Raw genomic sequence first — 27,346 nt, 5'->3', positions numbered from 1 at the left:
TGATTAAATCTCTACTGGTTGACTGTTCTAAAGATCGCCGAATTTCATTGACTCACATCTACATTTTAAAGTTTATGCATTGCCAACTATGCAACTTGGATTTTAATTAACCCAAAAATCACAAGGAAAAGTTATCATATAAGTGTTTACTCGAACAGCCAAACTGTCATTCTACACCACCCCCCACACACACACCCCACACACACCCCCACGCACACCCCCACTACACACCCCCACGCACACACTCTCACTACACACCCATCCCCATAATGGCAGGGTTAACAGGCGGCTTGTGCCTTAAGGGGGCATTCTGGTCTAAAATTAGGACGATTGTGACCACAACTTTTAAAATTCATAAAAAATTCAAAATTTAGCCTAAATGGCTCACATTTTCACCAAAGAGGCACCTGATTATGCTTTCTTCAATATTGATCTTAAATTGCTGACCATGCATTTCTGAAGTTAATTATTAACCTTATAAAATAAAATATTATTGTTAGACTTGATACACTGCCCCCTTTTGTTTCTAATGAAAATGCAGTCAAATAAACTTATGTTTGGCACATCAACTCTATATAAAAGGGACTACAACTTAATGGGGCAAAATTTGGTTACGGCAGATATTGTTGTCATGGCAACCAAATGAACATTTAGTTTATGTTTTTGCCTGTAAATATGCTTCTATTTTATATGGTCTAATTTTGTCCCATTAAGTTGTAGTAGTCTATATGTTAAACACTTGAGCCAAGTTTGACAAACATACCTTAAATCTAAGAAACAAAAAAATAGGGGGCAGTACCGGCAGTAGGAAAAATGGCCATTTTTCAGAAAATAGCCTTAAACATTTGTAAAAGAGAAAAAACAATGAAAATGACTTCCATTCTCTCAACTACTCATTTGCTTTGATATTTCACCATAATACTATATCAAACAGCAGTAAATGTCACCAGGGAATGGTTTTTATGTCTGTTCATTTTTTTTTTCTCTTTCTTGATGGTCCACTGTTCAGTCCAAGATCATTGAAGCCTCCCGCCTCATATGTCACACCTTCCCGGTTGGACCTCAGCTCTTCATCCCTTTGTTTTGCCTGCCTCCTAATGATTCTGTAGTTCTTGTACTGTTTGTCCACTCTTGCCTCAGCCTGTTTTACTCTTTTAGAATCTCTCCTCTTAAATTCTTTCCTTGTATGGTCCCCCACATTCAGTCCAAGCCTTCAACATGACCTGGTCTTTGGACTGGAACCACCATAGCTGCCTTGACAGTCATGAGTTTGCAACCAATCCTCAAATGCCTCTTGTGTACAATTGGCTTTTTTCTGATTACACTGAGTGCAGACTTTAGAAATGACCTCAAAGTCAAGAACTTTTCCAGATGCTGCTGATATTACGAAGCTTACACAGTGATTGGCAGAATAGCCTCACCTGGACCAGGTGCCATCAAAACTCACTGGTACTTCAGCTATTGCATTCTCATTGTTATCTTCCTCACCCATCTCTAGAAATGCAAGTTTTCTAGCTTCAGCTCTGTTCTTGGCCAGTTCTTCTCGGACGACATCAGTGTGGGCTTCTAAGAGAGCATCCTCATGTCTATACCATGTATCAATTGAAATACTGAAAGGCATATCTAACATTTCGCAGAGTTTGGCTATTCCTTCCCTTCCTAAACCCATTTCAAAGGCACCATAAACAACTCTCCGATTTAAATCTTTTCCTTGGATAGTATTTGGTAATGTGGCATCAGATTTGTGGTATCCAGTAGCAAGTAGTTCTGACATTCCACATTCATCACACCTGGCATAGATGGAACTGCTCAAGCCAAATCTACTTGTACAGTCTTCTTCTAACTCAACATGGCCTAAAACAGCCAAAAAAAAAAATAAACAGTTAAGAAACTTCATAACATAGCTATTAAGTTGAGCAGATTGTAGCTAGAAAGATAGATACGTTACATACAGATTACACGTGTATGTGATAAAGCTCTAGACTCACCTGAAGAGCATGTAGAGTGTGAATGAATCCTGTTACAAAATTTCCTTAAGCTATCCATGCTAACAAGGCGATAACCATTTGCTGACTCGAAAGCGTTATAGGAATTCTCGTCTGAGAGGCTTTCGGTCTCAGAGACTCGAATCTTTCTGGAAGATGCAGGCTCAGCTGGTGGTGGAATTAGCTCGCTGACCACATCGTCTTCATCGACGAAAGTAACTCCTACTGTTGGCCGTTTCTCTTTATTCTGGCGCTTAAAATCATGGACTGAAGTGCCTCTGAAACCACTTTTTCGCTTTTTCGAAACATTTTTCCTTAAAACAGCCTGTTTGCGTCCTTCTTTTGGCATTGTAATTCGAAAATATTATGGAGCAATGCGAAAGTATTATGGAGCAATGCGGAGTTTTGGCCGAGAGCCGAATTGGCTTAGTAACCTAGCTTAGAACCGAAAAGATTGTACCTGTGGAACGGACTCTAGTCACACCAGACCGTAGGAACGTGTTTTAACAAGTTATAACGCATCGATAGCAAAAATAACGCAAAATTTGAAACCGTTGCTATGGAAACCGAAAAACAACAAAAAAACAAGGCTAAGAAAACCTCATTTTTTACTGACTCGCAAACTGGAAGTGGAAAAACTGACATCAAAACTTTAAACTAGACAGATTTGCCCAACTAAAGAGGCCATCAAAACATTTTCGAAAAAAATAAAGATTTTTAATTTTTTTTGACCAGAATGCCCCCTTAAGTCCATCTACGTTTAATAGGAGACAAAATCTTCGATCTTCGTTTTTGCTCTTTCATGGCAACGTCTTCCACTTGTGTTGAACGTAAAGTAAACTCATATCTAAGTAGCTTCCTCTTTGTTTTGCTCTTCGAAGTAAGTGACATTGATGTATGTTCTCTGAAAAAGTGAAGAGAACAAAGACTTTCTGAAATGCATGATTTTAAAATTCTTCCGACTGACCAGACTTGTTTTTTCCTCATCCTTGATACACAAGGCCTGGAATGAGAGGATGATGCCTTTCCCATGGTATCAAAGGAAGCTCCTACTGCCCAAATTGAATGTTAAAACACATTCTGTAGCTTAACTGTCGACAAAAATGGGAAGTCGACCGTAGGTTAACCAAAAAATTTGGAAGCAATACTCTACCATGTTAGTTTGCTTCATTCCTTCGAGGAACCTCAGACAAATGAGCTATCGTTATCATTTTGCTAATTATTGTATGTCCCCTCTCATTATTGGAAATGGAAACAAAACAGCGATGAAATTCAGAAAACGGGAAGAAAACCATCAATATCAACTAAGCTTTATGGGCCCACTCACGGTCTCGCGTTGTAAAAGTTCCTCCAACATCTCATAAAGCTGTTCAAATGATGGACGCTCGACAGGGTTCCTCTGCCAACAGCCTAACATGATGCTATAACTGAAATGTAACACAGAAAACACTGTATCAACCTAATGGCTTAAAGCTCAAAACGGTTCTTAATTTTTGTTGTACCAAACTTAGACCCCAAAAAATAAAAGCTTGCTTTTATAATCTACAGTTGCAACAGAAGTTTTCAGTAAAGTACGCTTGATTGTGTGGTTGCATTGAAATACTGAAATCAAGCATTTGCTGACAGTCAAATTCTTCAATATGGTTATATGTGGTCTTCCTAGAAATGATCAAAAATGGGGATTGTTATCTCCACTTCCGCAAATGAATGATAAAGACACTAAGGAGTTATTCAGAATAAAATTTTTGCGTGGATTAGTCACTTGAAGGGAAAAAAAGATGATAGGTGAAATAAAAGCACATGATGACTTATTACATTAAGACAAGATGCAGAATGAGAGAAAAAACTGACATCTTTTGACAAACATACATCTAGGCTAAATGTCTCAGACTTACAGCTCATCCGAACAATGCAGTGGTTTTGGTAATCTTGTTCCATCCTCCAGCAATTCGTAAAGTTCTAAAATGCCTTTGATACCCGTGTACGGTAGTTCCCCTAGAAATAGAAGGATCAAATGCAGTTGGATGGTAATACCCTCCATCTCATAAGATGAAAAAGGTCTATCAGTATAAGTTAGTACCCTTCAACTAAGGATCTATATGCAATTAAAACGTTAGCTAAAATCAGAAGAAGATCCTCTCGTGCCGAGAAACGTCATGGCCAACCTTAAGTAAAACTACTGGGTAATAAAATCCTTTTTGATGTAACTTGGATGCTAGAAAATTTTATCAGAGAATCTTGATAATTCGATTTCGATTTTTCCACACCATTTTCTGCCACTTGCATCACTGATCGATGGCATTAAACTCGGGTCCCAATCCCATACGTATTTTAACCTAAAGGCAAGCCTTTGTTATCAGAACTTAAGCACGTGCGTTTCCTCGCCCTTGGGAAAGTTAGAGACCTTGAGAAACATAAATCGGCGAGAGGTCTACAAACTGTCTTGCACTGATGCCGTACCCCCGGTAAACCTCTCCCTAACTCGTCTCAAGTATTCTCGCGGGAGGAGAAAGGCGCGTCCTGCAGCGCAAATAATGACGGCCTGCTCGCAGACTAAACTATTTTAGAAAATTGGGATTAAGGGAGAGTGGAGAGTGTCTAGTTTTTTTTCTTCCTGGTTACGATATCAATAATTTAATTTTAAACGAAATTTTATCAATAGGGCTTTTACTTACCGAGAGTAACTATCTCCCAAAGGGTTACTCCAAATGACCACCTAGAAAGGAGTATAATATAATAGTAAAGCTCGGAAATTGTAAGTCTTTATCGTAATCCAATTTCAGCTTGGAAATACCGATAACTTACACGTCTCCCTTTATTGTACAAGTTCCCCTTAACGCCTCCATAGACATCCATAACCATGGAACTCGTCCCTAAGATAAAGTTTCGTAAGTTAGTTCACAAATGTTTACTTCTCGGAAGAAATTGTTTATGGCATACAATTTTATTGATCGCGATGAGTGTTGTCGAGAGTACAGACTGGCGGTTTGGCAACCCTCAGAAAAATTCATTGTAATCTTATTGTGGCAAATCTGCTTTGAGAGAACTGAGTCCCATCTCAGTTTCGCCGTAATGGTGATATCGAACGTTGTAGTACCGTAATCACTTGACTTTCCTTTTGACTGTTCAGAGAAGATTCATCAATAAAGTGAAGTCTCTCAGTGTGGTTCGTCGGTTATATTATGACCGTTGTGAAAAGGTAGGAACCAATAGATATTTTGTTAAGGATTGTGAGTTATGCTGGCAAACCAGCTCTCCACCCAAAGTGAGTTAATGCGTGAGTTTAAAATTCTGTAGAGTTCCACTCAGCTGTCGGAGTTCCAGTCATTAAGATCGTTCTGAGCAATAAGTAAAATATATACCTCTGTTGTCTTGATGTACTGCCCATCTGTGGATACGTCACGTGCCATTCCAAAATCAGCCACCTTGGCTACCAACCCTTTTCCAACAAGAACATTTCTGCACGCCAAGTCGCGATGAATGCACTGAATCACAGATAAACGAAATTAAGTACTACTTATCTAGTCATGCCATGCGGACCTATGTAAGTGTCATTATCTCTATAACCACCATCAGGAATCGTTTCTCCTCAATTCTTATCCGTCAATTGTGCGAAACCATTTTTATCTGTCATTTCTGTTAACTTAGTTGGATTTTGCATTACTTTGTTTACATTTTTTGGCTTGTAATGTTCCGTTTATACCTTTTTTAATCTCGTTTCTCTTTCGCTCGCATTTCTCTTGGGATTTTTTTTCCTTCGCACCACTCTATGTACGTACCATCTGCATTTCGCCGCTTGTAGTCCGCAACTATTTAGTTTGCATTTCCCGACAATATATTTAATAAAACTGTTACCAAAAGTATATCCAGCAAGAAAATGCGCCTCACTCACGAATCCATGAACAAACCTGTTTACTTTCCAAGTGGCTCATGCCGCTAGCGACGTCTGAAGCAATCCTCAATAATTCTCTCTCTGTTAGCCTTGACCATATGTTAACATAAGTTGGATCAACTTGTTGATTATGGAAGCGACTGCTTCGAAGTAATTTATCAAGACTTCCACCAGAGACAAATTCAATGACGATGCAAAGAGGCTCTGGAGGTGAAAAAGAAACGTTGAAAACTTACAGTGCTTCTGAAACATCACTCTGCACTGCTGACTCCAGAAAACTTCATTGGATTTGTTGTGATGGCCCAAAATGATCCCTTCATCAATGAACACAAATCAATCATTAAATCGATACATCATTTTTTACATTACCATGGAAAAACTAGTCTCTTGGAAATATCTTTCATTTAAAGGTATGTGTGCCGGTGAATCAAAAACGAATTAATTAAGTTTAATTTGGATTCAGTGAGTTTGAAATCGGTTTATCGAAATTCATCTTACTGCATACTTTTTAAAACCTCTGGGCTAGAGATGAAGACTTTCCCTAAATCATCGAAATAAGACGAAGGCTCTGCACCCACAGTACAATTGTTTTTTGTTAAATCTTATTTCCATCTCCGCTACACAAATGTTCATTGACACAACCTGCCCTCCAACGTTCGCCGTAACTTTTTGAATCGCCGATCCCTTACCTTCAAAGGTGCAAGCTCCGACCAAACTGACAATATTCGGATGGCGACCAACTTGGATGAGTGTCTCCAGTTCTTTGATTAGCGCCATTCGCTGCTGTCTGTCTTTGTTATCTGTCAAAGAATACGTGGTATGAAAACTAACTTTATGATATTGTGGCCAAATATTTGGTTCCCTTCTGCTCTAAGAGTTTTTTTCCACCAAAAGGTATGTATGACGTTCTTATCACTTAGGGCTTGGACGTTAAGTTTAAGTTGGCACGCCGCAAAACACAAATCTTGAAAAACGTCCCCAATTTTTTAGGTTTCAATTCTGTCATTTGCTGTCCAGTTTGATATCATGTCCTTTGTCATCACTAACATTATTAACACAATTTAAGGTTGATTGTTGTCAACATGTCTGCTGCGCTTCATTTTCCGACCTTTACTGTGAATTACTTTAATTTCATGTAGCATGCGCTTTGTAAGTTCATAAATTATTTAATTATTATTATTACTCGTAGAGGCTATCATGCTTAACGATAATATTAATCCTAGGCTGGAAATTTAAGGACAGGTGAGATTTATCTTCCGTAAACACCCTCTGAAAGATATATCTTCGATCATTTTAATCTCAAATACATGGATTAATTTATCAACCTTTAAGAATTTTCACCGCCACTGGAAGTTCATTTCCATCAGTTCTTAGGTAAACTCCTTTCTTAACCTCTCCAAACTCTCCTTTGCCAAGTTTCTCTTCTGAAATAGTCAATCTATCCCGGGGGATCTCCCAGTTTCTGTCAACTGCCATTAATTGCAAATAAATTTCGTTTCCAACTACTTCGTTTTCGTCAATAGTAGATGGATCCGTGTGTTGACCATCATCGGTTAATGCAGACTGGCTGTTTCGTAACTGATTTATCGTATCGTTTGTGCTCGTGATTTTTATCTCAAAAGCCTCTTGTGTCCTTCTAAAAACCTAAATTTGAGAAATGACACAGATTACATCACACCAGTATGCTTTTAAAAGACCTTAATGTGTACACCAAAGGGCGGATTTTTTTTATCGTGCCCATCTCTGTTGACCTCGATAAAACCGAAACTAAATTAATAACAAATTTCACAACAAAGGTAAATCAAAAGAAGGCTATTAGGGATCAAAATAAATGTGTGCAAACTCAATGCGAGAAAATAAAGCTGAACAAGTCCAGATTGTCTACTCAGTTTTGCATTTCATTGAAAATTTGATGCGAATCAATGGCAGGACCAGCTCTTAGTGAGGAAAAACCTGTGTAGTCTCGGGATAATTATTGGGAAAACAGGAAAAGGCGATGATTTAGCGATTTAAATACCTACTTTCTTGTCTAGTAGGTAGATTGATCTCTTTTCCATTCTCCTCTTGATAACGAACAGAATTATGATGAAAATAAGAACTGAAGCCCCGGTTATCGCGGTGGACCAAATGATTGCGGACCAATTTTCTTTGGTGACTGTTCCGGTATCAGCTAAAATTGCGAGATTTAGCAAAAATTGTTCAATTGTATAAAAAATACTATGCTAGATATAAAGCACAAGTAAAGCACACGGTTAATTAAAAGGGTGGTGATTTTTCTTTCAAAAAAAAAATGCCCATAGTCACTGAAGTAGCCCTTGGATAAAAAAACTGAAAACAAGGATGTTCAAGATGTCTCCTATCAATAAATAAAATCCAAACTCTAGGTTTTAGATCGCATTGATTTTGGTATATCCATTTCGCTTAATTAGCGTCACGGCTTTTGCAAAAAAAAAGTACTCTAACTTAATTCAAGCCGATATTCCAACCTAAGCTTTCGAAGAAGTTTTGGAAAACATTCTTTGTACCTAAAACAAAGGAAATTTGATCTTTTCGTAACTTTCCGCTATGGTCCGATATCTTATTTGTGAATCTGAGCTGTAAGCTTACCCTTCATAGGTGAACGTTCCTCCTCGCGTTTTGCGATCATCAGTGTGGCTTCCTGGGAAGTTATGTTTCCCAACGAGTTTTTAGCAACGCAACGATATCTAAAGTGCTTTTCTGTCCCCTCGTTGATTACAACAGTGAGGATGGAGATGTTTTGACTTCGAATCACTGCATCATCATCAACTTTGGAGTTGTTTTTTAACCAACTGATGACGGGAAGTGGGGAGCCATTTGCTGCACACGAGAGATTAACAGTCACGGTGGTGGCATCATCGTCAAGATACACAGCTGTGTCTTGGGGATGAATGGAGAACACTGGCTTCCACACCACTAAAAGTAACAACAACGGTTACACAAACACTGTACTGAATAGTCCAGACACCCGGGGATCACATTTTTTTAGTTGACACGAAGGGGGATCAGTTGCCACCAAAAGAGTTTGAGAGGGGGGACTATAGAGAATTCACTTCGAGCCACCTGCCAATGAGGAGGAGGGAGGAACATAAGAATATTTTTACCATAACTTTAGAAATTCTTGTGCGCTCGTTGGCCGAGAACTACTATCAATTTAACAAATAGATTCCAAGTTGCCGTGCGTCTGTTCAGTGATAGATCACGGATGACGCCAAAATGTGGTAAGAACAAAAAAGTGGCACACGAGGCGCAGCCGAGTGTGTCACTGATGTTCTTACCACATTTTGATGTCCCCTGTGAATAAGGTAAATTTTATTGTGACACAACTAAAATTCTCCCCCTCCCCTTTAGGCAATAGTTATGACCAGTCCCTTAAGCTCGAGATTTTAACATACACACTCTCGGCAACCGTTACATGTGGTCTTTCAGAAGCATTACCACTATATAATGGTTTTAAGAACCACCGTAGCCTACTGGAAAACTGTTCCCAAGCATTCGACGGTCCACAGAATCCGTCAGGGACTCCATGTTGTAATTGTCCCACTTTACAAAGATATGAAGAAAGTCAGCAAACGCAAAATTATATTCATAAGTACACGTGTAGTTATGTCCTGCATACAGGATATGATCATTATCTTTAAAAACATCTCAGTATTTGAACATTATTATGGTCTTTCAAAAAAGTGAAATGTTTCAATACCTGTTAGATTTACAGGAGCTGATCTGCTCTGCCCCTCTGTGCTGTTTGCCTCGCACCAATACTGTCCTTGGTCATGAGGGTGTACAGATTCAAAATTCAATACTGAATAACTTTTTGATCCTATCACAGAAGAACTGGAAAGGCTATTACCGTCTTTGAACCAGGTGATGGAGGGAAGGGGAACACCTGATGCATTACAGCTGAGTTTGGCTTTACTCGATTTTAGATAGACGACTTCACGAGGCTGGTGATGAGTAAGCAACGGAGGTGATGGCTCTATGATTAAACAAGAAAAACAAAATTCAAAAATTTAAAATTAAAGAAAACAAGTCGAATTACACACTTTCCTTCAAGACCGATATGATATGAAATTGTTATCAGCGGTTTTCAATTTACCCGTCAATTCAAATTGATGCATCTTCGTGGTTTTTTAGTGAAAATTATACAATATAAGTTTTACCCGACATGAAATGTCATGTAGATACCAAACTAAATGTGAACTACTTCATTATTTTGTTATAATGTATAACAAGAAACAAATAATACGAAATGTTACCTTTAAACATCAACGCCATCGTTTTCATTGTGCAGCCATAACTATTTCTTGAGATGCAGGTATAATTCCCGGAGTTATCCTCGGTGGCGTTTTGAATAAAGTATTTGCACACTTTTGAACGTTCGTAATGTGAGTCACTATTGCCACCACCACAACTCAATTCTCTCTCGTAGACATCGTTGAAAAAATACTGCATCCAGTAGGGTAAGTAATATTTATGATTCGAGAGAGCTGGATGATTGCTTGTACAAACGACTGTTATATTATAGCCCGTTGGAAGAACGTGCTCATTCGGGAATTCCAAGTTGTTCATTTCCACAGTTGGCGTGACTGAGGTTGCTAAAATAAAAGTAGGTAAAACAAGAATTTCAAGACTCCATGCCAAGATAAACCTACCAGAAATAAAAGAACATGGAATAAGACTATTATGGTCCGCAGTTGTGTGAATGACCCAGTACCACACTTTTAATGGTCAGATGGACAATAAACGGAATATAAATATGTGGTTACGGTCAATGGTTACTCTTCTAGTCCTTGGAAGTATCCAGCCATAAAGTCAGGAATTATTGGTACTAAGATTTCTTTGATTTCTTTCTATTACCGTTTGCTAACCTAGACATTAATCATTAAAATTTCAAATGATGTTTTTTCCAGGTTGACTGCTGCAGTATCATATCAAGCCATGGCTGGACTTGATCAAAACGAGGAGATTTCAAAGATATTTGAAGTAAACTCAGAACGGTTGAAAAAATTGACGGGTACTTTAAACTGTAAGAACTTACGTTTAGTCGCTTCTTCAGCTGGATTACATCTGTCTCCCAAAGCCCCAAGTTGGTTCTCAAGTAAGAATAAAACTACACATATAACCAATGGCATTTTACAGCTGATTCTGGTCAAATCCTGAAAACCACAAACTACGGATGTGAGATACAGTTCATTCTGTATGAAGTTGTTCAGAGACAGAAGCACGAAAGTTGTACCGATTGTGGTCGACGACAAGTTAAAAGTAGTGTACAAGTTGGGGTATTACTAAGCATATTTTCTATATCTTTGCAACCGAGATACCTCGCCTCTATAAAAAGCTAAGTGAATTTTTGAACCCATAACTTATGTTTGGAAACTCATATCGCATTTCAGACCCATCACTGAGGCAGGAAGTAGTTGATAGGAAATGAGCTGTTAAGTGTCAGTCTAATTTTCTTTGTGAAAAGCCTTGAAGCAATGAATTCTTGACGTTGCACTTAATCCTGGGTACACCTGTCAAGATCATTTCCCTAAAAGCAAATGAAGTAATTCTCTGTCTTGACCTGTCACACCAGAAGGTAGTTGATATAAACCCTCGAACTCGGTCTTTATTGATACGATTTTTGCAAAACAACCGAGGGAATCTAACCAGGTTTGAGAGAGATTGAAAAAAGAGAGTGAGGACAGGGGTCCATCAATTTACTGTTTCATGTAGATTAAAAGCTGAGCTTCGCAGGACACTAAGACAAAGGTGGTCAGTTAAATATGCAAAAGAAAACGAAAATAAGCGGATCAAATTAATATGGTCCCCACGATAGCTTTCACTCGTTGCTAATCCGTTGCAGTTGGTCGCATCACAATGAATACGATTTGACTTACCATTTGGCGCATTGGCATCTTAAAGCTTTGTTGTCTTTGTATGCTTTAGTCAGATTTCCACAAGTATCTGCGTCTTCACGCTGTGAGAAGAGAATACAAAACGGTTTTTCCCCCAGCCACATCAAACTCTTTAGTGTATCCGTTTGTTTTGGAGTGGCAATTTTGGCAAGGTATCTTGCGCATAATTGCTGTGGCTACCTTTGTGGTTAACCTACACGTTCAGTATCTGTGATGTCTTTCTTTTCTATGATCAATGAGTCAGATTGACGATTGAAAGTTTTGAAAGACATGCGACAAACATTTAAGAGGACCCAATTTGATTTTTAAAATGAGCGAAAAGGAAGACAATAACGTTGTTGTCTTAAATAAAATGGTGGGTTATTAATTTTGACAAATTCTAAAAGCAGTGTGTTGCCGGATTTGAATATAAGCTGACATTCTAAATTGATGTATATTTCCATAGATATATTGAATTATTTGCCCTTAGATCAAAATTAAATTTACTCGGCAGAATGCCACGAATCCTTGAGATTCGGTCGAGTCTCAAGTTTAACAGATTCTAGGATCAAATAATTTAAGTTTATTGGAGCCCCTATCAAGACACCAAACAGTGAAAAAAGAAAAAAAAGATCATTAACAAAAAATTATTCATTACCTTTAAGTTTTGAATATGCTTCTAGACATCGGTACAATTGCGAAAATATACACATCACTCTGGAGATTTCCAAAGACAAAAGATCATAACAATACAATACAATAAGAGTTTATTGTGAAAATACTCTTAGCTACAATAATGGTGTGCTTTCACAGACGGAACCGAAATCGGGGTCTGTGAAAGCACGCCAGCTTATTTAAAGGTATTCCACAAACACAATAAAGTTAAGAGTTAAAAAAAAAACTAATAACAATAAAATCTTAATAAGTATATCTTAAATCTAAATAAATACTAAATTCAATAAAAAAGCGTCGAAATTATAAAAATTGCACTAAGTCAACTTGGCTAATGGATCTCTTAAAAGACTTAAACTACACATGCAAATCAACTTGTATTTATGCTACTCGTTGTTGTTATTTGTTTTTCAGCAAACCACCTGTCTAACACTCTCAGAATTCAATTTGAAGCGAAACAAGTTACAAGACCCATCAAGGAACTTTAAATATTTATGTTTTCTCTCTACAGTACAATAGTTCGTAACGACGCGTAAAGAAAAACGGGTACAGAAGTTTTAAGCTGAAAATGACTTAGACGTGTGCTAGAAGGAAAAAGTCCTTTATTTCAGAGCTAACCAAGAAAATAATATGCTTGTGCTTAATAGTCAAGTCTCGACTTAACAAAGTAAGCGTATAAAGCAAATTCAATACAAAATTGCCGCAAAGGTCCTCGCAACTATTGCCATTGGAGAGGTACCGAAGTTACATTTAAAAGATATATGTACGGACATGATTTCAGAAGCCGTCCAAGCTAATATTACACCATAATAATAAAATTTTATTTATTCAGACCATATTTGTTTTATTGCAAGTCCGGTAATCCGCTGATATTTGTCCTTATTATTGCCCTTTATTTCCTCGAAGATTTTCATTACCGCAGAGGTAAACATGTGAGGCTTTTTACCAAATGAAATTTACCGATCTTGAAATATCATTGGACTTATTTCATTCCATTAGAGGAAAAAAAAGTTGTTCCGTCAATGCTTTCCAGAATTACAGTTAACGGCTCTCTTTCACCTTTCATAAGTAAACATGACGTGTAATCGATAAATCTTGAAAGTGGTTCATGTGCGTCACGCTTCGAATTCACTACGTGCCAACGAGTTCCGCTTCAGTTGCATGTCGGCCATTATCCTTGACTGACTCACCCATTTAATTTTACTATGTAATCGATCAAAACAACACTTTGCTTTCCATAGGAGAATAACTATAGCTCACAATTGTAAAGAATATTCCAGGGAATAAAAATTCACGATTCTATATAGACTAAGTAGTATATCAACTGTTGTAGCGTGTCGGAAAACATAGGGTTATGTATTTGTTGAACGTCATCCTACGATGATAACCCTTTTCTAAATGCCTAATAATCTCGAATGCCTGGTCGGGTTTAAAGTACTAGAAAAGGGTAATCGGGATATCTACAACAAACTAGTATGTCATGAAATCTACGCCTTTCATACGTTTGGGTGCGACAGCGGAAGTTAAAATTTCGAGTCAAGTTCCTGAATTCAACCGTAAACAAACTTCAATAAGGTGGAAAAAAAAGTGACAAAACTGAGAAAAGTCCTACCTTACGCTCTTCTTCCATTGACTAAGCAGTATAGACATTTTTCTACCCCGAGTTTCATTTTCCTTATGACGCAAATGGCTGCTGAGATGAACTGGTGCTGTCAATCTATTGACACAGCCTCTAATCGGGCACGGATCCTGGATTATGCAACTGGTTTGCGTGATGTTTAGTCTAGAGTTACCTATATCGAGCTAAGCTAAATGAACTTGAATGAGCAAATTAAAATGGATTCGAATAAATAAATAGCAAATGGTCAACTTTCAAAACATATGCTTATTTTCATCTGGTTTCGCTACGTACTGAGATGGCGGAAAACGATCATATGCGATAGACATAAAAAACTTCAGTATTTAGGAAATGGAAAATGTCGGCCAATACGATTATCCCATACCTGACACCATACTCGAAGCAAATAAGTTACAACTGTAAAATGACGACTTGATGAACATGATATATGGTATGTTTACAAACCTTTGTTTGGTTCTTCTGTTGCTACTTGCCGGCTCGCTTGCTCCGAAATTTCACTTTCATTTACCGGAAAAAAGCTAAAAAGAAGTTCCGGAAAAGGTCGAACATGGTATAATTTGGCAGATGGCGTGACAGCTTTAGCTCAGCTCTATGCTCTATACTCTCATAGAGCACGCCCTTTCAACCAATGACAGCGCGCTTTATATCCGAACTTTATTATTATTATCGTTGACAATTTTTTAGCAAAAAGACCTGCCGATAGGTTACCTCCCGTCGGCTTTGATGGAGATTAAGTATCGGGGATCAAGATAAAATTACTGATTAATAACCGTCACCCTAACACTTATAACCTTAGGAATTTTAATTCCAGGACGAATACGACCTTTACACGCGCATGTATGAAGCTGACAAGGATCAACTTGTGCCACTGCAAAAGCGGTTTGCAATGTTAGAAAAACAATACGACGCCATTATCGAGGAGCGACGTGTCGCGGAAGAGGAGAAAGCGAGAAAGATGGAAGAGGAGAGAAAGCAGAACCAAGCCGCTGAAGTTATACAAACTGTTTGGAGAAGTTACCAGTTCAGAAAACTCATGCGAGGAAAATCAAAGAAATCCACAAAGAAAGGCAAAGGTGGAAAGTGATTTGAACTAACTAACCTCTAAGAGCCCAGACCGTTATTTAATTTTTATTTAGATTTATTGTAGATTGTAATACACCTGGTCAAATTTCCAATAATGTAAAAAAGAGGCATTATTTTGCATCATCTATCACATCTACGCGTTTTTCTTTTTATGTAACGATGAGCTATGATCATCTTTTTGAAGATAATCTGTGTAAATTAATAAAAAATTAATAAGTCATACTTGTGATTCCCATATAAAAAAATGTGTTCAAGAAAAGAAGATAATAAAACGTTGAAATTGAATTTTAAACTGTTCATATTATTTTGTATGATAATGAGCAAAATTAGCAACTAAAATTAAAATAAGGATACACCGTTGTAATTACGAGTTTATCATCGCCAAGGGACGGTACCTCAAAGTACAAAACAGATTTAATCAGTTCGGAGCCCCGAATTGATTAAATCTGTACTGGTTGACTGTTCTAAAGATCGCCGAATTTCATTGACTCAAATCTACATTTTAAAGTATATGCATAGCCAACTATGCAACTTGGATTTTAATTGACCCAAAAATCACAAGGAAAAGTTCTCATATAAGTGTTTACTCGAACAGCCAAACTGTCATTCTACACCACCCCCCACACACACCCCCCGCACAAACACCCCCCCACACACACCCCCCGCACAAACACCCCCCACACACACCCCCACGCACACCCCCACGCACACCCCCACGCACACAGCCCCACTACACACCTCTCCCCATAATGGCAGGGTTAACAGGCGGCTTGTGCCTTAAGTCCATCTACGTTTAATAGGAGACAAAATCTTCGATCTTCGATTTTGCTCTTTCATGGCAACGTCTTCCACTTGTGTTGAACGTAAAGTAAACTCATATCCAAGTAGCTTCCTCTTTATTTTGCTCTTCGAAGCAAGTGACATTGATGTATGTTCTCTGAAAAAGTAAAGAGAACAAAGACTTTCTGAAATGCATGATTTTAAAATTCTTCCGACTGACCAGACTTGGTTTTTCCTCATCCTCGATACACAAGGCCTGGAATGAGAGGATGATGCCTTTCCCATGGTACCAAAGGAAGCTCCCACTGCCCAAATTGAATGTTAAAACACATTCTGTAGCTTAACTGTCGACAAAAATGGGAAGTCGACCGTAGGTTAACCAAAAAATTTGGAAGCAATACTCTACCATGTTAGTTTGCTTCATTCCTTCGAGGAACCTCAGACAAATGAGCTATCGTTATCATTTTGCTAATTATTGTATGTCCCCTCTCATTATTGGAAATGGAAACAAAACAGCGATGAAATTCAGAAAACGGGAAGAAAAACATCAATATCAACTAAGCTTTATAGGTCCACTCACAGTCTCGTGTTGTAAAAGTTCCTCCAACATCTCATAAAGCTGTTCAAATGATGGACGCTCGACAGGGTTCCTCTGCCAACAGCCTAACATGATGCTATAACTGAAATGTAACACAGTAAACACTCTATCAACCTAATGGCTTAAAGCTCAAAACGGTTCTTAATTTTTGTTGTACCAAACTTAGACCCCAAAAAATAAAAGCTTGCTTTTATAATCTACAGTTGCAACAGAAGTTTTCAGAAAAGTACGCTTGATCGTGTGATTGCATTGAAATACTGAAATCAAGCATTTGCTGACAGTCAAATTCTTCAATATGGTTATATGTGGTCTTCATAGAAATGATCAAAAATGGGGATTGTTATCTCCACTTCCGCAAATGAATGATAAAGACACTAAGGAGTTATTCAGAATAAAATTTTTGCATGGATTAGTCACTTGAAGAGAAAAAAAGATGATAGATGAAATAAAAGCACATGATGACTTATTACATTAAGACAAGATGCAGAATGAGAGACTTACAGCTCATCCGAACAATGCAGTGGTTTTGGTAATCTTGTTCCATCCTCCAGCAATTCGTAAAGCTCTAAAATGCCTTTGATACCCGTGTACGGTAGTTCCCCTAGAAATAGAAGGATCAAATGCAGTTGGATGGTAATACCCTCCATCTCATAAGATGAAAAAGGTCTATCAGTATAAGTTAGTACCCTTCAACTAAGGATCTATATGCAATTTTAAAAAACGTTAGCTAAAATCAGAAGAAGATTCTCTCGTGCCTAGAAACGTCATGGCCAACCTTAAGTAAAACTACTAGGTAATAAAATCCTTTTTGATGTAACTTGGATGCTTGAAAATTTTATCACAGAATCTTGATAATTCTATTTCGATTTTTCCACACCATTTTCTGCCACTTGCATCACTGATCGATGGCATTAAACTAGGGTCCCAATCCCATACCTATTTTAGCCTAAAGGCAAGCCTTTGTTATCAGAACTTAAGCACGTGCGTTTCCTCGCCCTTGGGAAAGTTAGAGACCTTGAGAAACATAAATCGGCGAGAGGTCTACAAACTGTCTTGCACTGATGCCGTACCCCCGGTAAACCTCTCCCTAACTCGTCTCAAGTATTCTCGCGGGAGGAGAAAGGCGCGTCCTGCAGCGCAAATAATGACGGCCTGCTCGCAGGCTAAACTATTTTAGAAAATTGGGATTGAGGGAGAGCGGAGAGTGTCTAGTTTTTTTTCTTCCTGGTTACGATATCAATAATTTAATTTTAAACATAATTTTATCAATAGGGCTTTTACTTACCGAGAGTAACTATCTCCCAAAGGGTTACTCCAAATGACCACCTAGAAAGGAGTATAATATAATAGTAAAGCTCGGAAATTGTAAGTCTTTATCGTAATCCAATTTCAGCTTGGAAATACCGATAACTTACACGTCTCCCTTTATTGTACAAGTTCCCCTTAACGCCTCCATAGACATCCATAACCATGGAACTCGTCCCTAAGATAAAGTTTCGTAAGTTAGTTCACAAATGCTTACTTCTCGGAAGAAATTGTTTATGGCATACAATTTTATTGATCGCGATAAGTGTTGTCGAGAGCACAGACTGGCGGTTTGGCAACCCTCAGAAAAATTCATTGTAATCGTGTTGTGGCAATTCTGCTTTGAGAGAACTGAGTCCCATCTCAGTTTCGCCGTAATGGTGATATCGAACGTTGTAGTACCGTAATCACTTGACTTTCCTTTTGACTGTTCAGAGAAGATTCATCAATGTAGTGAAGTCTCTCAGTGTGGTTCGTCGGTTATATTATGACCGTTGTGAAAAGGTGGGAACCAATAGATATTTTGTTAAGGATTGTGAGTTATGCTGGCAAACCAGCTCTCCACCCAAAGTGAGTTAATGCGTGAGTTTAAAATTCTGTAGAGTTCCACTCAGCTGTCGGAGTTCCAGTCATTAAGATCGTTCTGAGCAATAAGTAAAACATATACCTCTGTTGTCTTGATGTACTGCCCATCTGTGGATACGTCGCGTGCCATTCCAAAATCAGCCACCTTGGCTACCAACCCTTTTCCAACAAGAACATTTCTGCACGCCAAGTCGCGATGAATGCACTGAATCACAAATAAACGAAATTAAGTACTACTTATCTAGTCATGCCATGCGGACCTATGTAAGTGTCATTATCTCTATAACCATCATCAGGAATCGTTTCTCCTCAATTCTTATCCGTCAATTGTGCGAAACCATTTTTTTCTGTTATTTCTGTCAACTTAGTTGGATTTAGCATTACTTTGTTTACATTTTTTGGCTTGTAATGTTCCGTTTATACCTTTTTTAATCTCGTTTCTCTTTCGCTCGCATTTCTCTTGGGATTTTTTTTCCTTCGCACCACTCTATGTACGTACCATCTGCATTTCGCCGCCTGTAGTCTGCAACTATTTAGTTTTCATTTCCCGACAAGATATCTAATAAAACTGTTACCAAAAGTATATCCAGCAAGAAAATGCGCCTCACTCATGAATCCATGAACAAACCTGTTTACTTTCCAAGTGGCTCATGCCGCTAGCGACGTCTGAAGCAATCCTCAATAATTCTCTCTCTGTCAGCCTTGACCATATGTTAACATAAGTTGGATCAACTTGTTGATTATGGAAGCGACTGCTTCGAAGTAATTTATCAAGACTTCCACCAGAGACAAATTCAATGACGATGCAAAGAGGCTCTGGAGGTGAAAAAGAAACGTTGAAAACTTACAGTGCTTCTGAAACATCACACTGCACTGCTGACTCCAGAAAACTTCATTGGATTTGTTGTGATGGCCCAAAATGATCCCTTCATCAATGAACACAAATCAATCAATAAATCGATACATCATTTTTTTACATTACCATGGAAAAACTAGTCTCTTGGAAATATCTTTCATTTAAAGGTATGTGTGCCGGTGAATCAAAAACGAATTAATTAAGTTTAATTTGGATTCAGTGAATTTGAAATCGGTTTATCGAAATTCATCTTACTGCATACTTTTTAAAACCTCTGGGCTAGAGATGAAGACTTTCCCTAAATCATCGAAATAAGACGAAGGCTCTGCACCCACAGTACAATTGTTTTTTGTTAAATCTTATTTTCATCTCCGCTACACAAATGTTCATTGACACAACTTGCCCTCCAACGTTCGCCGTAACTTTTTGAATCGCCGATCCCTTACCTTCAAAGGTGCAAGCTCCGACCAAACTGACAATATTCGGATGGCGACCAACTTGGATGAGTGTCTCCAGTTCTTTGATTAGCGCCATTCGCTGCTGTCTGTCTTTGTTATCTATCAAAGAATACGTGGTATGAAAACTAACTTTATGATATTGTGGCCAAATACTTGGTTCCCTTCTGCTCTAAGAGTTTTTTTCCACCAAAAGGTATGTATAACGTTCTTATCACTTAGGGCTTGGACGTTAAGTTTAAGTTGGCACGCCGCAAAACACAAATCTTGAAAAATGTCCCCAATTTTTTAGGTTTCAATTTTGTCATTTGCTGTCCAGTTTGATATCATGTCCTTTGTCATCACTAACATTATTAACACAATTTAAGGTTGATAGTTGTCAACATGTCTGCTGCGCTTCATTTTCCGACCTTTATTGTGAATTACTTTAATTTCACGTAGCATGCACTTTGTAAGTTCATAAATTATTTAATTATTATTATTACTCGTAGAGGCTATCATGCTTAACGATAATACTAATCCTAGGCTGGAAATTTAAGGACAGGTGAGATTTATCTTCCGTAAACACCCTCTGAAAGATATATCTTCGATCATTTTAATCTCAAATACATGGATTAATTTTTCAACCTTTAAGAATTTTCACCGCCACTGGAAGTTCATTTCCATCAGTTCTTAGGTAAACTCCTTTCTTAACCTCTCCAAACTCTCCTTTGCCAAGTTTCTCTTCTGAAATAGTCAATCTATCCCGGGGGATCTCCCAGTTTCTGTCAACTGCCATTAATTGCAAATAAATTTCGTTTCCAACGACTTCGTTTTCGTCAATAGTAGATGGATCCGTGTGTTGACCATCATCGGTTAATGCAGACTGGCTGTTTCGTAACTGATTTATCGTATCGTTTGTGCTCGTGATTTTTATCTCAAAAGCCTCTTGTGTCCTTCTAAAAACCTAAATTTGAGAAATGACACAGATTACATCACACCAGTATGCTTTTAAAAGACCTTAATGTGTACACCAAAGGGCGGATTTTTTTTATCGTGCCCATCTCTGTTGACCTTATTAAAACCGAAACTAAATTAATAACAAATTTCACAACAAAGGTAAATCAAAAGAAGGCTATTAGGGATCAAAATAAATGTGTGCAAACTCAATGCGAGAAAATAAAGCTGAACAAGTCCAGATTGTCTACTCAGTTTTGCATTTCATTGAAAATTTGGTGCGAATCAATGGCAGGACCAGCTCTTAGTGAGGAAAAACCTGTGTAGTCTCGGGATAATTATTGGGAAAACAGGAAAAGGCGATGATTTAGCGATTTAAATACCTACTTTCTTGTCTAGTAGGTAGATTGATCTCTTTTCCATTCTCCTCTTGATAACGAACAGAATTATGATGAAAATAAGAACTGAAGCTCCGGTTATCGCGGTGGTCCAAATGATTGCGGACCAATTTTCTTTGGTGACTGTTCCGTTATCAGCTAGAAAATTGCAAGATTTAGCAAAAATTGTTCAATTGTATAAAAAATACTATGCTAGATATAAAGCACAAGTAAAGCACACGGTTAATTAAAAGGGTGGTGATTTTTCTTTCAAAAAAAAAATGCCCATAGTCACTGAAGTAGCCCTTGGATAAAAAAACTGAAAACAAGGATGTTCAAGATGTCTCCTATCAATAAATAAAATCCAAACTCTAGGTTTTAGATCGCATTGATTTTGGTATATCCATTTCGCTTAATTAGCGTCACGGCTTTTGCAAAAAAAAAGTACTCCAACTTAATTCAAGCCGATATTCCAACCTAAGCTTTCGAAGAAGTTTTGGAAAACATTCTTTGTACCTAAAACAAAGGAAATTTGATCTTTTCGTAACTTTCCGCTATGGTCCGATATCTTATTTGTGAATCAGAGCTGTAAGCTTACCCGTCATAGGTGAACGTTCCTCATCGCGTTTTGCGATCATCAGTGTGGCTTCCTGGGAAGATATGTTTCCCAACGAGTTTTTAGCAACGCAACGATATCTAAAGTGCTTTTCTGTCCCCTCCTTGATTACAACAGTGAGGATGGAAATGTTTTGACTTTGAATCACTGCATCATCATCAACTTTGGAGTTGTTTCTTAACCAACTGATGACGGGAAGTGGGGAGCCATTTGCTGCACACGAGAGATTAACAGTCACGGTGGTGGCATCATCGTCAAGATACACAGTTGTGTCTTGGGGATGAATGGAGAACACTGGCTTCCACACCACTAAAAGTAACAACAACGGTTACACAAACATTGTTGTTGACAAGAAGGGGGATCAGTTGCCACCAAAAGAGTTTGAGAGGGGTGACTATAGAGAATTCACCTCCAGCCACCTGCCAATGAGGAGGAGGGAGGAACATAAGAATATTTTTACCATAACTTTAGAAATTATTGTGCGCTAGTTGGCCGAGAACTACTATCAATTTAACCAATAGATTCCAAGTTGCCGTGCGTCTGTTCAGTGATAGATCACGGATGACGCCAAAATGTGGTAAGAACAAAAAAGTGGCACACGAGGCGCATCCGAGTGTGTCACTGATGTTCTTACCACATTTTGACGTCCCCTGTGAATAACGTAAATTTTATTGTGACACGACTAAAATTCTCCCCCTCCCCTTTAGGCAATAGCTTATGACCAGTCCCTTAAGCTCGAGATTTTAACATACACACTCTCGGCAACCGTTACACGTGGTCTTTCAGAAGCATTACCACTATATAATGGTTTTAAGAACCACCGTAACCTACTGGAAAAAAAAATGTTCCCAAGCATTCGACGGTCCACAGAATCCATCAGGGACTCCATCTTGTAATTGTCCCACTTTACAAAGATATGAAGAAAGTCAGCAAACGCAAAATTATATTCATAAGTACACGTGTAGTTATGTCCTGCACACAGGATATGATCATTATCTTTAAAAACATCTCATTATTTGAACATTATTATGGTCTTTCAAAAAAGTGAAATGTTTCAATACCTGTTAGATTTACAGGAGCTGATCTGCTCTGCCCCTCTGTGCTGTTTGCGTCGCACCAATACCGTCCTTGGTCATGAGGGTGTACAGATTCGAAATTCAATACTGAATAACTTTTTGACCCTATCACAGAAGAACTGGAAAGGCTATTACCGTCTTTGAACCAGGTGATGGAGGGAAGGGGAACACCTGATGCATTACAGCTGAGTTTGGCTTTACTCGATTTTAGAAAGACGACCTCACGAGGCTGGTGATGAGTAAATAGCGGAGGTGATGGCTCTATGATTAAACAAGAAAAACAAAATTCAAAAATTTAAAATTAAAGAAAACAAGTCGAATTACACACTTTCCTTCAAGACCGATATGATATGAAATTGTTATCAGCGGTTTTCAATTTTCCCGTCAATTCAAATTGATGCATTTTCGTGGTTTTTTAGTGAAAATTATACAATATAAGTTTTACCCGACATGAAATGTCATGTAGATACCAAACTAATTGTGAACTACTTCATTATTTTGTTATAATGTATAACAAGAAACAAATAATACGAAATGTTACCTTTAAACATCAACGCCATCGTTTTCATTGTGCAGCCATAACTATTTGTTGAGATGCAGGTATAATTCCCAGAGTTATCCTCGGTGGCGTTTTGAATAAAGTATTTGCACACTTTTGAACGTTCGTAATGTGAGTCACTATTGCCACCACCACAACTAAATTCTATCTTGTAGGCATCGTTGAAAAAATACTGCATCCAGTAGGGTAAGTAATATTTATGATTCGATTGAGCTGGATGATTGCTTGTACAAACGACTGTTATATTGTAGCCCGTTGGAAGAACGTGCTTATTCGGGAATTCCAAGTTGTTCATTTCCACAGTTGGCGTGACTGAGGTTGCTAAAATAAAAGTAGGTAAAACAAGAATTTCAAGACTCCATGCCAAAATAAACCTACCAGAAATAAAAGAACATGGAATAAGACTATTATGGTCCGCAGTTGTGTGAATGACCCAGTACCACACTTTTAATGGTCAGATGGACAATAAACGGAATATAAATATGTGGTTACGGTCAATGGTTACTCTTCTAGTCCTTGGAAATATCCAGCCATAAAGTCAGGAATTACTGGTACTAAGATTTCTTTGATTTCTTTCTATTACCGTTTGCTAACCTAGGCATGAATCATTAAAATTTCAAATGATGTTGCTTCCAGGTTGACTGCTGCAGTATCATATCGAGCCATGGCTGGACTTGATCAAAACGAGGAGATTTCAAAGATCTTTGAAGTAAACTCAGAACGGTTGAAAAAATTGACGGGTACTTTAAACTGTAGGAACTTACGTTTAGTCGCTTGTTCAGCTGAATAACATCGGTTTCCCAAAGCCCCAAGTTGTTTTTCGAGTAAGAATAAAACTACACAGATAACCAATGGCATTTTACAGCTGATTTTGGTCAAATCCTGTAAACCACAAACTACGGATGTGAGATACAGTTCATTCTGTATGAAGTTGTGCAAAGACAGAAGCACGAAAGTTGTACCGATTGTGGTCGACGACAAGTTAAAAGTAGTGTACAAATTGGGGTATTACTAAGCATATTTTCTATATCTTGCCTCTTTGCAACCGAGATACTCCGCCTCTATAAAAAGCGAAGTGAATTTTTTAACCCATAACTTATGTTTAGAAACTCGTATCGCATTTCAGACCCATCACTGAGGCAGGAAGTAGTGGATAGGAAATGAGCTGTTAAGTGTCAGTCTAATTTTTTTGTGAAAAGCCTTGAAGCAATGAATTCTTGACGTTGCACTTAATCCTGGGTACACCTGTCAAGATCATTTCCCTAAAAGCAAATGAAGTATTTATTGATACGATTTTTGCAAAACAACCGAGGGAATCTAACCAGGTTTGAGAGAGATTGAGAAAGAGAGTGAGGACAGGGGTCCATCAATTTACTGTTTCATGTAGATTAAAAGCTGAGCTTCGTAAGTCACTAAGGCAAAGGTGGTCAGTTAAATATGCAAAAGAAAACGAAAACAAGTGGATCAAATTAATATGGTCCCCACGATAGCCTTCACTCGTTGCTAATCCGTTGCAGTTGGTCGCACCACAATGAATACGATTTGACTTACCATTTGGCGCATTGGCATCTTAAAGCTTTGTTGTCTTTGTATGCTTTAGTCAGATTTCCACAAGTATCTGCGTCTTCACGCTGTGGAAAGAGAATACAAAACGGTTTTTTCCCCCAGCCACATCAAACTCTTTAGTGTATCCGTTTGTTTTGGAGTGGCAATTTTGGCAAGGTATCTTGCGCATAATTGCTGTGGCTACCTTTGTGGTTAACCTACACTTTCAGTATCTGTGATGTCTTTCTTTCCTATGATCAATGAGTCAGATTGACGATCGAAAGTTTTGAAAGACATGCGACAAACATTTTGGAGGACCCAATTTGATTCCAAAATGAGCGAAAAGGAAGACAATAACGTTGTTGTCTTAAACAGAATGGACAGATATATTGAGTTATTTGCCCTTAGATCAAATTAAATTTACTCGGCAGAATACTACGAATCCTTGAGATTCGGTCGAGTCTCAAGTTTAATAGATTCTAGGATCCAATAATTTAAGTTTTATTGACATCAACAATTGAAAAAAGAAAAAAAGGATCATTAACAAAACAATTATTCATTACCTTTAAGTTTTGAATGTGCTTCTTGACATTGGCAAAATTGCGAAAATATACACATCAATTGAAAACTTGTATTTGTGCTACTCCATGATGTTATTTGTTTTTCAGCCAACCACCTGTCTAACACTCTCAGAATTCAATTTGAAGCGAAACAAGTTACAGACCCATCAAGGAACTTTAAATGTTTATGTTTTCTCTCAACAGTACAATAGTTCGTAACGACGCGTAAAGAAAAACGGGTACAGAAGTTTTAAGCTGAAAATAACTAAGACGTGTGTTAGAAGGAAAAAGTCCTTTATTTCAGAGCTAACCAAGAAAATAATATGCTAGTGCTTAATAGCCAAGTCTCCACTTAAAAAAAGTAAGCGTATAAAGCAAATTCAATACAAAATTGTCGCAAAGGTCCTCGCAACTATTACCATTGGAGAGGTACCGAAATTACATTTAAAAGATATTTGTCCGGACATGATTTTAGAAGCCGTCCAAGCGAATATTACACCGTAATAATAAAATTTTATTTATTCAGATCATATTTGTTTTATTGCAAGTCCGGTAATCCGCTGATATCTGTCCTATTATTGCCCTTTATTTCCTCGAAGATTTTCATTACCGCAGAGGTAAACATGTGAGGCTTTTTGCCAACTGAAATTTACCGATCTTGAAATATCATTGGACTTATTTCATTCCGTTAGAAGAAAAAAAAGTTGTTCTGCCAATGCTTTCCAGAATTACAGTTAACGGCTCTCTTTCACCTTTCATAAGTAAACATGACGTGTAATCGATAAATCTTGAAAGTGGTTCATGTGCGTCACACTTCGAATTCACTACGTGCCAACGAGTTCCGCTTCAGTTGCATGTCGGCCATTATCATTGACTAACTCACCCATTTAATTTTACTATGTAATCGATCAAAACAACACTTTGCTTTCCATAGGAGAATAACTATAAGTCACCATTGTAAAGAATATTCCAGGAAATAAAAAATTCACGATTCTGTATAGACTAAGTAGTATATCAACTGTTGTAGCGTGTCGGAAAACATAGGGTTATGTATTTGTTGAACGTCATCCTACGATGATAACCCTTTTCTAAATGCCTAATAATCTCGAATGCCTGGTCGGGTTTAAAGTACTAGAAAAGTGTAATCGGGAAATCTACAGCAAACTAGTATGTCATGAAATCATACGTCTGGGTGCGACAGCGGAAGTTAAAATTTCGAGTCAAGTTCCTGAATTCAACCGTAAACAAACTTCAATAACGTGGAAAAAAAGTGACAAAGCTGAGAAAAGTCCTACCTTACGCTCTTCTTCCATTGACTTAGCAGTATATAAATTTTTCTACCCCGAGTTTCATTTCATTTATGACGCAAGTGGCTGCTTAGATGAACTGGTGCTGTCAATCTATTGACACAGCCTCTAATCGGGCACGGATCCTTGATTATGCAACTGGTTTGCGTGATGTTTAGTCTAGAGTTACCTATATCGAGCTAAGCTAAATAAACTTGAATGAGCAAATTATAATGGATTCGAATAAAAGACCAACATCGATAATTTCATATGAAAATAGAAAATAGTTAACTTTCAAAACATATGCTTATTTACATCCGGTTTAGCTACGTAAAGAAATACACGGGGATTGCGGAAAACGATGATATGTGATAGACATAACAAACTTCAGTATTTAGGAAATGGAAAATGTCGGCCAATACGATTATCCCATACCTGACACCATTCTCGAAGCAAATAAGTTACAACTGCAAATTGTTAAAAATTTAATTTATGGACGTTGTTTAAATTTTCATTGAGCAAGAAGTCTAGTGTTAGATATTCTTTGCAGACAAGCTACGCTCGCTGGTTTTTCCTTGTCAAAAACATAAATAAAGTGGAAGTAGAAACCAACTATGGAACTAAATGATAATCGCAGTGACCTCATC

General features: G+C 37.9%; 3 protein-coding genes across 5 annotated transcripts; all 3 read right to left on the bottom strand.

Moving 5' to 3' along the window:
• Nucleotides 1-343: 343 nt before the first annotated feature.
• On the bottom strand, nt 344-2,461 carry LOC149038355 (uncharacterized). Its single transcript, XM_089184640.1, has 2 exons — nt 1,989-2,461; nt 344-1,854 (listed from the first exon to the last, which is right to left on the bottom strand). The coding sequence occupies exons 1-2, from the start codon at nt 2,332-2,334 to the stop codon at nt 1,418-1,420; spliced, it is 783 nt and encodes a 260-aa protein (XP_089040766.1). The 5' UTR covers nt 2,335-2,461; the 3' UTR covers nt 344-1,417.
• Nucleotides 2,462-2,683: 222 nt separating this feature from the next.
• LOC149038354 (fibroblast growth factor receptor 4-like) lies at nt 2,684-14,709 on the bottom strand. Of its 2 annotated transcripts, XM_089184631.1 has the most exons (17): nt 14,056-14,709; nt 12,430-12,488; nt 11,775-11,854; nt 10,934-11,051; nt 10,152-10,490; nt 9,596-9,871; nt 8,485-8,811; nt 7,899-8,047; nt 7,203-7,521; nt 6,567-6,677; nt 5,894-6,081; nt 5,348-5,470; nt 4,791-4,858; nt 4,661-4,701; nt 3,881-3,980; nt 3,313-3,412; nt 2,684-2,889 (listed from the first exon to the last, which is right to left on the bottom strand). In XM_089184631.1, the coding sequence occupies exons 3-17, from the start codon at nt 11,790-11,792 to the stop codon at nt 2,833-2,835; spliced, it is 2,334 nt and encodes a 777-aa protein (XP_089040757.1). In that variant the 5' UTR covers nt 11,793-11,854; nt 12,430-12,488; nt 14,056-14,709; the 3' UTR covers nt 2,684-2,832. The 2 variants fall into 2 exon arrangements, with proteins under 2 accessions (XP_089040757.1, XP_089040758.1); XM_089184632.1 differs by lacking the exon at nt 12,430-12,488 and having other exon boundaries at nt 14,056-14,194.
• Nucleotides 14,710-15,202: 493 nt separating this feature from the next.
• LOC113666316 (fibroblast growth factor receptor 4) lies at nt 15,203-26,995 on the bottom strand. Of its 2 annotated transcripts, none has more exons than XM_089184629.1 (16): nt 26,709-26,995; nt 24,860-24,939; nt 24,073-24,190; nt 23,291-23,629; nt 22,735-23,010; nt 21,656-21,982; nt 21,068-21,216; nt 20,372-20,690; nt 19,736-19,846; nt 19,062-19,249; nt 18,516-18,638; nt 17,959-18,026; nt 17,829-17,869; nt 17,045-17,144; nt 16,526-16,625; nt 15,203-16,102 (listed from the first exon to the last, which is right to left on the bottom strand). In XM_089184629.1, exons 2-16 carry the CDS (start codon nt 24,875-24,877, stop codon nt 16,040-16,042), a joined length of 2,340 nt encoding a protein of 779 aa, XP_089040755.1. In that variant the 5' UTR covers nt 24,878-24,939; nt 26,709-26,995; the 3' UTR covers nt 15,203-16,039. The 2 variants fall into 2 exon arrangements, with proteins under 2 accessions (XP_089040755.1, XP_089040756.1); XM_089184630.1 differs by having other exon boundaries at nt 23,291-23,620.
• Between the last annotated feature and the right edge of the window lie 351 nt (nt 26,996-27,346).

The sequence above is a fragment of the Pocillopora damicornis genome, chromosome 10 (assembly GCF_964200805.1).
Source record: "Pocillopora damicornis chromosome 10, jaPocDami1.2, whole genome shotgun sequence".
Taxonomy (NCBI): domain Eukaryota; kingdom Metazoa; phylum Cnidaria; class Anthozoa; order Scleractinia; family Pocilloporidae; genus Pocillopora; species Pocillopora damicornis.
This window is presented reverse-complemented; position numbering and strand designations above follow the sequence as displayed.

What these genes read in the sequence shown, in the direction of transcription:
- LOC113666316 (XM_089184629.1), bottom strand. An exon ending in GGAACGTTCACCTATGACGG is followed by an intron (nt 21,217 to 21,655) that starts GTAAGCTTACAG and finishes GCAATTTTCTAG; the next exon opens with CTGATAACGGAACAGTCACC. An exon ending in TCTACCTACTAGACAAGAAA is followed by an intron (nt 20,691 to 21,067) that starts GTAGGTATTTAA and finishes TCTCAAATTTAG; the next exon opens with GTTTTTAGAAGGACACAAGA.
- LOC149038355 (XM_089184640.1), bottom strand. Translation starts at nt 2,334, where the DNA reads ATGCCAAAAGAAGGACGCAAACAGGCTGTTTTAAGGAAAAATGTTTCG. An exon ending in ACACTCTACATGCTCTTCAG is followed by an intron (nt 1,855 to 1,988) that starts GTGAGTCTAGAG and finishes TGGCTGTTTTAG; the next exon opens with GCCATGTTGAGTTAGAAGAA.
- LOC149038354 (XM_089184631.1), bottom strand. An exon ending in AGCTCCTGTAAATCTAACAG is followed by an intron (nt 8,812 to 9,595) that starts GTATTGAAACAT and finishes TGTTACTTTTAG; the next exon opens with TGGTGTGGAAGCCAGTGTTC. An exon ending in TGTACAATAAAGGGAGACGT is followed by an intron (nt 4,702 to 4,790) that starts GTAAGTTATCGG and finishes ACTCCTTTCTAG; the next exon opens with GTGGTCATTTGGAGTAACCC.